Source organism: Gobio gobio, assembly GCF_949357685.1.
Source record: "Gobio gobio genome assembly, chromosome: 8".
NCBI classification, from domain to species: Eukaryota; Metazoa; Chordata; class Actinopteri; order Cypriniformes; family Gobionidae; genus Gobio; species Gobio gobio.
In genome coordinates, this window is record NC_137114.1 from 32,796,455 (window position 1) to 32,808,159 (window position 11,705).

At 36.5% G+C, this 11,705-nt stretch overlaps 1 protein-coding gene across 2 annotated transcripts in view; it reads left to right on the forward strand.

Moving 5' to 3' along the window:
- mcamb (melanoma cell adhesion molecule b) overlaps positions 1-11,052 on the forward strand; it is a 48,629-nt gene extending 37,577 nt beyond the window's left edge. The window contains exons 3-17 of one of the 2 annotated variants that reach the window (XM_079824295.1): positions 301-419; positions 1,927-2,176; positions 2,282-2,349; positions 2,427-2,514; positions 2,602-2,781; positions 3,003-3,130; positions 4,117-4,252; positions 4,329-4,441; positions 5,824-5,965; positions 6,238-6,365; positions 6,563-6,719; positions 7,289-7,327; positions 8,473-8,511; positions 8,978-9,104; positions 9,621-11,052. In XM_079824295.1, the coding sequence (XP_079680421.1) occupies positions 301-419; positions 1,927-2,176; positions 2,282-2,349; positions 2,427-2,514; positions 2,602-2,781; positions 3,003-3,130; positions 4,117-4,252; positions 4,329-4,441; positions 5,824-5,965; positions 6,238-6,365; positions 6,563-6,719; positions 7,289-7,327; positions 8,473-8,511; positions 8,978-9,104; positions 9,621-9,735 (1,829 nt within the window). In that variant the 3' untranslated portion in view covers positions 9,736-11,052. The remainder of the gene's footprint in view (positions 1-300; positions 420-1,926; positions 2,177-2,281; positions 2,350-2,426; positions 2,515-2,601; positions 2,782-3,002; positions 3,131-4,116; positions 4,253-4,328; positions 4,442-5,823; positions 5,966-6,237; positions 6,366-6,562; positions 6,720-7,288; positions 7,328-8,472; positions 8,512-8,977; positions 9,105-9,620) is intronic. The other variant, XM_079824296.1, reaches the window with a different exon arrangement.
- The last annotated feature ends 653 nt before the right edge of the window (positions 11,053-11,705 follow it).

The window sequence follows — 11,705 nt, forward strand, 5'->3', positions numbered from 1 at the left end:
ATGGGTGGGCTCAGTGAATTCCACTCATAATATCTTCTCCTTCAAGTGCTTTGCTCCCACTAGATCGGGCATTTGACATGGAAACAGTGGTCTTCCCCATGCCCCATTTCCTGTTAAGGAGTCACTACATTCAAATGATCATCTGAAGGGGCTTAGGGGATAGGGATCATAAAAAATGTCCCAACAGATAGTCATTGAGCCTCATTATTTTACACCAAAGACAAAGATTTGACTTTTCTTGGACAGTACAACGTTTAGGCCTATTGACAAATCTGTGTGTTTTGATGTTTTTTTTTTCAGCATGGGCCACCGTGGATGTGAGCATGGAAGACAGGGTGGATGTATATTTAAAAGGCCAGGCCGAGATCGCTTGTATGTACACTCTGAAGGAACCAGCCATGATGATAGTCTGGTTTACGGTGAGAAACAGGCAGATTCACATTTTATACTAACTTTTGTTTTACAATTATTAGTTAAATGGTTGAATATTATGAAAATTGCCTGGGTCACAGTTCACCCCAAAATCTGCAAATAATACTGGTATATTATTCTTGTTACTGTGATACTCAGTACAATTACTCATACAATGTATACTTATATTGACATTAACACCCGTCAACCCGCAAAATGCGGGTGGATTTCAGCAGTGGCGTGTAACGCAGTCATTCCTACTAGCCACTTTGGCGGGTTGAATTGATATATATATATATATATTTTTTTTTTCAATTGTACTCTTAAAAAGGCATCTGAAATAATAAACTAAGTGCAATGTAGTGTTGTCAAAAATAAACAAATTTCAATACATATCGATACTGAAATATCTGAAATGCTTCCAATAGAATATTTTTATAATCCAATTTTCCACAGAATAGATACACAATACCAGCTGTGCTTTCTCGCTCTCTCATGATCTCTCCGACAGCGAGTTGACACACAAACCTGCCTCCCCTCACTCACTCCTTTCATTTGCTCCGGATGAATATGGTTGGTGTAACAGGGCTTGATTTTCAGCTTGGGAGTGCGTGTAATGCACATCATTTTACTCATTCCTGCAGATTTTGTGCTCACACCCAAAGTATGTGCAGATAAAGCCGCCTCTCAGTACTAAATTGAGTTCTTTTTTGCTACTTATTGCTCTTAAACAGTCAAATACACACAAAATTATGTCAAAATTATGAGTATTGATGAGTATTCACGTAAACACTTTTTTATTAGGTGGCCTTTACTACTTAGTTTGTACTAACATTTCAATTACTCATTTGATACAATGCACTTATTGTGTACATACATGTTTTTACATTGTACTTACATTTAAAACAATACCTGCATGCATGTAATTACATCTGTAATTAATTTCTGTAGTTACATTTGTAATTACACTGTTGACACTTCCCTTACACCTAACCCTACCCTTAAACTTACCCATACCACCACACCTGTCCCTAACTTTACCCGTATCCCACCTCAATATCAGCAAAAGTACATAGTAGTTAAGGCCACCTAATATAAAGTGGGACCAGTAATGTTTTAAGTGAACGTAAACAGTTGAGAAGGATATTGGTATAATGAATCCATGCGTCAGGTCTTAAAGTGACAGCAGCCTAATATACCAGCTGGTATCGGTGTCAAAATTGTGGCCAGTGAAACTACAAGTGGCTAGTAACTTGGGAAAATCACTAGCCACAGTGGCTGGTGAGCCAAAATGTTTTAATGTCAAGCCCTGCTTATACTGTTGTTCACAAATTAAAACAAATATTTATAATAATATGAATTATTTACAATAAATAGAAAAACAATACATGAAGAATATTTCCAAAAAACCCAAATTCACCCAAATAACCAATTTATAAAAAGAATATACAAACAAATCCATAGACATACAATAAATGTGGAAATCTGATCAACACTATTTTTGACTTTGTACAGAAATTGCCTGGCAAGGACCAAAGCAGGATAAGAATCTACTACTATGATAATCAGACTGAGATCATCGAAGAGGGCAGTGAATTTGCCGGGAGGATCAAAGTCAGTCGCTTTCATGACCCGCAGATTTCTCAAGGAAACGCCATTCTGACCATCGACAAGGTGGAACTGACTGACCAGAGGGAGTTCATCTGCATGGTGCACAATGCGTCGAAAGACATTGGTGAAGGACGCACTCGTCTCCAAGTATTCAGTAAGAGAAAACGGGCTTGTCCTACCTGATTTAGAAGAGGGATCACCATATGCTGCTTGACCCATTTTAACCTTCATCCTAACACTAAACCGCTCTGTCTTTTAGACTCGCCATCTCTGCCTGTGGTTGAACGTAGACACACAGGGATTTCTGTTGAGGAGGAGCCATCAAAGGTAGAGCTCAACTAAACCATCTGTTTACTTTATGGACATTTTCATGAACTTTGCATAATTATGGTATTTTTACTCAGGTTGCAAATTGTAAAGTGGATGACGGGTATCCTAGACCCAACATCACATGGTACAAGGACAGATTCCCTCTCCAAAACTCAGATGGTGGTAAATACAGGGCCATTCAGTCAACATTCTACAAAACAAAATGTAATTTTATTTGGCAATGACAAAAACCATCTGCATCCCCTTTAGAGGTAAAGATCGTGGAGTCAGTGACAATCAAAACCAATGGCCTGTATGCAGTTGAGAGTCAACTTTTCATTAAGGTCACGAGGGCAGATGAAGATGCCATTTTCTACTGTGAGGTTCAATACTTTGTCCCTGGTGCATCAAAAATGGCAGAGTCCAATCCAATCGACATCACAGTTTACTGTAAGTATTTACTTTAAAGAGCTAGTTCTCCCAATAAAATGAAAATAGTTATCATTTACTCATTCTCATGTCATTCCAAACCTGTATGACTTTCTTTCTCCTGTGGATTGACAGCAACATTTTCATTTTGGGGTGGATAGTGCTCTGTGCTGCCATCTATTGGATCTACCAAGCACAATATCAATTGCACAATGTCTTACTATTTCATTTTATCATTTCAGACCCTACAACAAAGGTAAACCTGTCCATACATCCACCCAATAGGCTTATAAAAGAAGGCGACACCGTGGAGATCCATTGTGAGGGAAATGGAAAACCTCCGCCCCTTTATACTTTCACACATAAAGAGGTAATACATAATCAAGCTGTAATCAAACACATTCTTTATATCTGCCTAACTGAATACATGATGTTTACAAACCACATAACTTATATTATCTTATAGCTGTATATTACTGTCATCCCAGCTAACAGGGAAAATTCTCAGAACCTACTTGTTAAAAAATTGAAGTTTTAAATGTTCAGAGAACATTCAGAAATAATGTTTTTATGACTTAATGGGAATGTTATGGACATATGGACATGACTGACAAAAGGATGCGTCCGAAATCGCATACGGTAACGCTTTAGATCACAGCCTGGAAAGCACTGCGTAAGTAAAGCGAATTCACAGCGTAACTTCCGGTAATTATAGTGTAACTATAAAATACGTATGTGTAGGTATAAGGGAACAATATGTAATATTTGGGCAATAAAGGGGGAACTACCAGAAAAATTAACAAATTATTTATACTGTAAGTATTTTTTTATTAATTAAGGGGTACAGGGTAAGTATGAATCTGCAGGCTGTAAATTAATGTAATATGTAATCTGGACGTACTACATTCAACATGCTTTCTTTATCATGTGACCTGTCAGTTACGTCACTTCACTGCCATTCATAAATTCTCTCCCGTGGCCTTATGGGATAGTAAAGTGTCCATCGTATGCACACTTCAGAATCTCGCCGGAATCTGGGTACTTTTTGCTTACTCTTTTATGAGTACTGTGAATTCGGAACATACTTCTTTTGACATATAGCGTTTTTTGCCTACCGTATAGTAGGGAAGTATGTGATTTCTGATGCAGCCAATCTCTGGCTGATAACAGAATACTTACTGATTGTAATGTTGAATCATTAATTTTTTGAGAAGCTGCTTTGAAACAATATGTATTGTGAAAAGCGCCATACAATGAACTTTACTGAAATCTCTATACCGTGTGAAAATATTCAATGGATCACCTGTAGTTCTGGAGTACATTACAGTTTTAATTATTCTCACTTGTCCATTACAGGATGTGTTGAGTACAGAGAATGAAATACTGTTTCTGGAAAACGTCACACGATCAAACAGTGGAACGTATAAGTGCCAGTCACTTGACTTAGAGACAGGCAATGATGCTGAGGACTCCATCAATATCACAGTACACTGTAAGAGCACGTTCCTCAGTTCCTGTTGGTGAGATGATTTTTCTCTCCATGAGCAGCACTATTTTTTCTTTCTTAGTTCTGGATCATATTGTGGTGACACTAGAGGAGACAGTTCTGGACCAGGGGGATGACCTCACCTTAACCTGCAACGCTTTGTCTTCTTTACCCACATACACAGCATGGTATAAGGTACAACAATAAGATGGACTCCAAAACAATGATGACACCACGCTGACCTGTAGTAGTTGATGTTATCACCTTTAGGATGTTGGAAATACACTACCGTTTTTTGTTTTGTTTTTTGGAGTCTCTAATACTCTTCAAGGCTACATTTATTTGATAAAAAATACAGTAAAATACTATTACAATTTAAAATAACTTTTTGTTCTATTTTAATGTTTTAAAATGTAATTTAAAGCACATGCGTTACTCCAGTCTTCAGTGTCACACGATCCTTTAGAAATCATTCTAATATGCTGTCGCTGCTCAAGAAACATTTCTTTTATCAATGTTAAAACCAGTTGTGCCGAATAATATTTTTTTTCATGATTCTTTGATGAAAGCATTTATTTAAAACAGAATTGTTTTCTAACAATGAAAAAGTCTTAACCTCTTAAACTCTGCGGACCCTGTACATGCATCATTTTGGCATTTGTTTTACACAGAGTAACTTATTTACACTAAATTACTCTGGGACCATTTCTGCCTGGATTTGGCCTACCCAAATTGAAAAGCTTCCTATACCTACATACAGTGCTCCAAATACACAATTTTGGTGTCATTTTACAGGAAACCCTTTGAAGTTAAATAAAACACTGCTTAAAGTGATAAACATGTAAGTACATGTTGTCTGAGCTGTAATAACCCCCCCAAAAAAGAGACGATTTTTGTTGGTAATAAATTCATTTTTGAAAGTGTGTAACTCAGGCCCTGTGTGCTCTAGCACCCTGCAGACAGTTTGGCTGTTTCCACTAGATTCCAGAAAATACTTTTTATTCAATTTATTCAAATGAATCTGAATGGAGGAATATGACCTTTTTTGTGTAATTTTTATGTAATTTCTGCCTGCCTTTATTTAAAAAAACAGACAAACAAAATAGGCATTTTTGGTTATAAATTCATTTTTGAAAGTGTACCATTTTTGCAAGTATACCACTGTATTACTGTATATTGGTATGGGGGGGTCCTGTACAATGGCAGCAAAATTGTGTATTTAGACCACTGTATGTGGGTATGGGAAGCTTTTCAATTTGGGTAGGCCAAATCCAGGCGGATATCCCCAAAAATGGTCCCAGAGGCAAGTGGTTAACTGTCACTTTTGATCAATTACATTTTTTTTAATCGTACTGACCCCAAACTTTTAAAAGTGTAAGATTTAAAACCCAGACTTAATTAGACTTGAATATAAACCAAGACCAGCTGTGTCCAAAGATCTCAAGACCAAGACAAAGATCAAAACTGCAACATGTAAATAATATCCAGCATGAAGACAATAAATCTTCTTGATAAACAGTGCTCTTGAAATGCTCAAGTTTGTATACAGATCTGTTTTATGGTGTATTTCAATGCAGGATGGCAAGGAGCTGGTAAAGAGGCATGTTTTGGAGTTATACAATGCCTCTTATGACACCGCTGGGACATATATTTGTGAAGTGACGGTCCGTTCCCTGTCTGCGCTACAAGAACGGAAGTCTGTGCAAATCAGTGTGCAAGGTGGGCCAATACAGCAGTTTGTGTGTGGCACAGGTTTTGATTACTTTGGGAGGACCAAATGCGCTTACAAGGATAATAAAACCTGAAATCACCTACTTTGGATTAATAAACATACTAAGTAATGTCTTTACAAATTCATGAAGATTTCTTTCATGGTTTGGGATAGAACATTTCATTAGCTCAGTAAAAAAAAACTTCATCAATGTTACAGAAGAACAAACAAAAACAAAAAAGTGTGCTTACATGACTAATAACGTCTAAACCTGCTTTAGGAAAGCCTGAGATCACAAAGGAGATAGCAGTGCGTCCCATGAAAAAGGCTGACCGCACTGTTAACCTGACCTGCTATGCACAAGGCTACCCAATCCCCAATATCACCTGGACCCTCTCTTACCGACGGGTATCCTTACATCACTCTGATTCTGACCAATCAGGGACAATTCCAAAATGTTTTGCTAGTAACTAATCAGAATTTAAGGGTAGTTTTATTATAAGCTTCACTGTAATTTTATTGCGCTTTTGGGAGTTAACAATATGCTTAAATTCGTTTTCTAGACTCATTTAAATGGATATTACCTTGACAATATATATATATAGACTGGTCAGCCTGTCCCTGTGCTGAATGAGGAAATCCAGGAAACAAACACTGGTGTTATCAGCATGATCTCTGTGAAAGCCACGTCTGAACTCACAGCCAACTGCAGAGCCGACAATGAGTTTGGGACAGACGCTACTTCTCGCAGCATTGAAGCATGTGAGTTTTTGTTTTCAGTCTATTTGATTTCCTCTACTTTGCCTATTTTGTTAATGAATACTGTTACCACATTTGAAAAAAAATTATTTATCTTTGTCACACATGAACTTTAGTTCATGCGTTCGCTATCATGGACAAACAATATTATTTTTACAGAATTGAAATGTTAAAAATTCATTTTCATCTTATGCTCACTAAAGGCTGCATTTATTTGATCAAACATAATCCAATTTAAGTAGTGTATGTAGAAATTAACATTAACAATTAGCATTGTTCATTGTTAGTTCATGTTAGCTATTGCATGAACTATACAACCTTAATTATGTTAAAAGTATTTTTACTCTTGATCATTATATAATTTATATGTAACTTTTATATGCTATTAAAATTGTTAGTTCACTGTTAGTTCATATTTCTTTTCATGTTGAGAATGCAATAGTATATAAAATATATTAGTAAATAAATTAACATAAATACTAATACATATGTAAAAATATTGTAGATTTTAGGTTAAAAGTTCAATAATGTTAACAAAAACAACCTTATTCATAATTTTCTTGCTTTTGTAGTTGCACAGGTGACGACAACCCAGCCCACCAGCACTAAAGGTATGTTTTTGAAGCTTTCACTCAAAAATACTTATATATTTCAACTTCCATGAATGCAGATAATGACTGTTTTTCCAGCAAATCACCGTATTTAGACTGTCACAGAACACACACTTGAGAATTGATAACAAAAAGCAGTATCTGCGCTGTACAAAGTCATCTGAGAGGGCAGCTAATGTGGTGGCTGACGCGGCATTGCGTATTTATTCCGGAGGTGCAGTCAAGAGCAGTGTGTGTTTGAACACAGAGCAGTTTTTCTGTAACAGAAGAAGGCGGTTGATGGTGAACATGCTCTCATGTGGTCTCTGGACTCTCATTAGGACAACGGCAGGCTTCGCATCAGGCCTGGCTGACTGTCTGTGACCTCATGGGACCAGAGCGTTTGGCATTAGGGCAAATGAGGCGAAGCAGCCACTCTCACTTTGGGATATCAGCTGACATTTGTGTTCCTTATTATGGCGGTCCTCAGAGCCCTTATCTCTGATACTGTTTATGCCTGTAGACATTTAGTCAGAGCAAAATGAGCCTGTGTCAGTGTCAGCGGTTGCTTCCAGCATCATGTTCTAACCACATGCAATACAGCAAATTCAAAACAATAATGTGTCTCAAAATATAGAAGTAGATGTATATTTTCATGTATGTGGACCAATATTAAATAATTGACTAATAATTGATATTACATATTTACATATCATACCCAGCATTATAGAATATTTGACTTTTGATCATTGATTTGATATTTGTAATAGTAATAAATCCTAAAGAAATTAAATTAAGTATTTGGAAAATGTTATATTTATATGTAATTGTATATATCTATATATATCTATCTCTCTATATCTATCTCTCTCTCTCTCTCTCTCTCTCTCTCTCTCTCTATATATATATATATATATATATATATATATATATATCTACACACACAATAATATTGCAAATAGTATTAGGGAAATTAGGCTTTAGTACGATATTATTAAATACATAATTTTTTATATTGTATTATTTTATAATAAGCTATTAACATTATACCAATAACTTCATCTAAGGGTCCAGGACAGCCGTCCCCATGGTCTATTTATAGAAAAACTGATGTATTAATATACTGCTTTGTGCTTGTGTGGTAACTCAATCCCTTTGCATCTCAGCAACAGGATTTACCGTTACACCGAAACGGCAGGAGAAAGGTTTGTACTGCAGCTTTGTCATGTGTCCAGGCACAAGGCCAACACCAGTCTAACCGCTCACCACCAGCCTCGCTCACACAAACTGTGTAAAAGCAATCATTTATTATGCTAATCTTCACTTTAACCAAACTGGTGTAAATAATCTGCAATGACCATCGATGTGTGTTTTAGGCAAGATAAAATGGTGACACTGGTTGCCATTCTAGAATGAACGAGTCCAGAATGCTTTGCTCGTATTATCGCTCATGCAACGAAACGCATCATCACTGCTTTTTTTTTTTTTTACCCAGCACATTCAGATCACTTTATTGACAACCTTTTTGTTTGAAGACTTTGTACATTTCAGATAGACGTGTAGGAAATGTTCACCCAAAGTATGTCTTTCAGGCTTTACTTTAGGTGTGAGCTTTCCCTCTCATCTGTCAAGGTACTAACTTCAGCCTGCATTCCCCTGTAACCCCACCAGGTGGCAGTGGAGTAGCCATAGCGGTCATCATCATCTTCCTGCTCCTCATAGCCATACTGGGCAGTGTGCTCTACTTCCTCTACAAGAAAGGAAAGCTGCCCTGTGGACGGTCAGGAAAGCAGGATTTGTATGTGCTTTTCTTTATGGAAATTTTTTTTTACTTACCGTCCGATATTGGGCTGAACATATGTACAACTGAAGGAAAGCATTAGATCAGGTTTTAAAAGAATGACTAGCTGTGTTACAAGTTTTGAAAATTTACACCGTACTTGTGAAAATATTACCAAAGCGAATAAAAAAAACAAATTGTATGAACAAATTATTAATTACAAGCAATTTATAAGAAATATGTTTGAATTTGTAGGTTAATTTGATGCTGTAGAAATTACACACTGTACCTTTAAAATCAGTATTGTTATTAATTTAAACTATTATACAAATATTTCTTAAGCTGAAATAAAATATAAATGTGATAAATTACACTTTAAAAGCATTAACTTATAAAGAAAAATAGTCTAAAAGTAGTTGCCTTAATGCCGTAGTATTAAAATGAATGTCTGGAGAGATGTACATTTATGTATTTGCCAATATACCATCATGACAGAAAACATTAATGCCTCATCTGTTGCTTTTCTTTCCCCAGCACGAAGGAAAAGGCCAGCAAGGATGATATTGTGATGGAGATGAAGAGTGGTAAATCTGAAGAGGCGGTGCTTCTACAGGGAGTCAATGGAGACAAAAAGTCACCTACTGAATAGGTCATTACTTCTGAACAAAGATTCACATTACTAGCCCTTTTACAGCCCACTGAACTCAAATCCAATCTTAAACAAGACCCAAGATTTGTAAGGCTGACACGAAAACCTGATGATATTTCCATTCAATTAGAGTCAAAGACTGAAAACTAAACGGACATGCAGCGCTCCGTCTCAGGGTCATCCCAACATGAGTGCTCAAAGACCTAAGTCCACATTTCCCCCTCTTTTTCGTATTTGACCTGCTTTAATGCGAATCAATATGCAGCAAGACGATCCAAAAAGCACCAAGTTCATCATGAACGACCTCACTCCAGTATTTACAAAGTGTACATATGAAATACTGTATATAGTTAGCTATTTAAAATGCCTGAAACAACATTTGAAAGATTTTGCTTAAATATCTTTTTGATAATGCAAGTCCCAATGGTGAGGGGCATTTGACAAGTGCCGAAGAGTCTTTTTTGTCGTTTTTTGCGCTATGTGCTGTCAATGTGTTTTGAACTTGCTCTCACCTCTGCCACATCATAGTCCATGCACTGAACCACTAAGAGCTGTCTTCACTACTGTAAATGTTCATCTGGATCAGCGCTGAAAATGCCCAATGATAAAGCTTGAGGGCAATTTCTGGACAAATAAATTTGTCAGGGAAAGTCTCTGACATGTCTGACCTTTTTTTCCCAAATATGTAAGCAAAATGTTGGGTTCATGTCATGCCTCTTTGTTTTTATTTTTATTAGCTATATCAAATTAAGTTCCTTATGTTCACTGTGAGAGCCGAGTAAGTTACATTCATGCCAGAGTTTGAGCTAAAAATGTCTCTGTCCTGAGAGAAATGGAAGTTTCCTGTAGAGTTCAGCTGTATTTTGTAATTTGTTTTACTGCAGTGACCTGCTGTCCTCATCTTGCACTGAATGTAAATGATAAGAGAATTACATGACCAACTTTCCCATTTTTAAACTTTAGAGGGAATAGTAAATGCATGTGGAAGTCTTCATTCATTTAACACATGGAAGGACAGTAGAAAAATGTTATTTTTATACCTTTTTGTTGTTGGTCAAACCAGTATTATATTTTTTTCTGATCTATATATTGAAGGTTTTGAAGTTGTACCAAGGCAGGTATCTTAATCTATGCGCTATGTACCCTGTACTGTAACCAAAGCAGACCCACAGGCTCTGTACAACAGTCCTTACGCGTTTCATTTCCTCTGGTATGTTACACCGTTTTTGTTCGTCAGTGATATTTTTGTTAATGCTTGTTTTGCAATTGTCCTTACATTTCTATTAAAATGGCTGGTTTACTCAAGCCTCAATTTTGTCACTGTTTGGCCTATTTATTTTTGTTAAATTATATGCCTACAATACCAGATATGGCTTTTTATGGTAAAGGGTTACTTCACCTAAAAAAGAAAGTTCTGTCAATAATTACTCTTAATAATTACTCGGTCAACAACGTAGGAGACACAGACGTGAAGTCGTTATTTTAGTTTGTATTTTGCGCACAAAAAGTGTTCTCAATGCTTCATACAATTAAGGTTGAACCACTGTAGTCGCATGGACTATTTGTACTACCTTTCTGGGCATTGAAAGTGTTCATTAAATTGCTGTCTATGAAGGGGTCAGAGAGCTCTCGGATTTCATCAAAAATATCTTCATTTGTGTTCTGAAGATGAACGAAGGTCTTACGGTTTTGGAACAACATGAGGGTGAGGAATTAATGAAAGAATTACATTTTTGGGGTAAACTAACCCTTTAAATGCACAGAAGGCGCTTTTGCGTTGCGAACCCTGTGCATGACAACACAAGCATATATTTAAATGTTTCTATAAGGATATACAAGACATCAAGAAATGGCCAAGTTTGGGTTTTTGAACTTTCCATTCCATCCATAAACACACACAAAAAAGGACCATCATGGAGGATGAAGTCATTAATGTCATTAAATTCTTAAAGTGATACAGACCAACCATA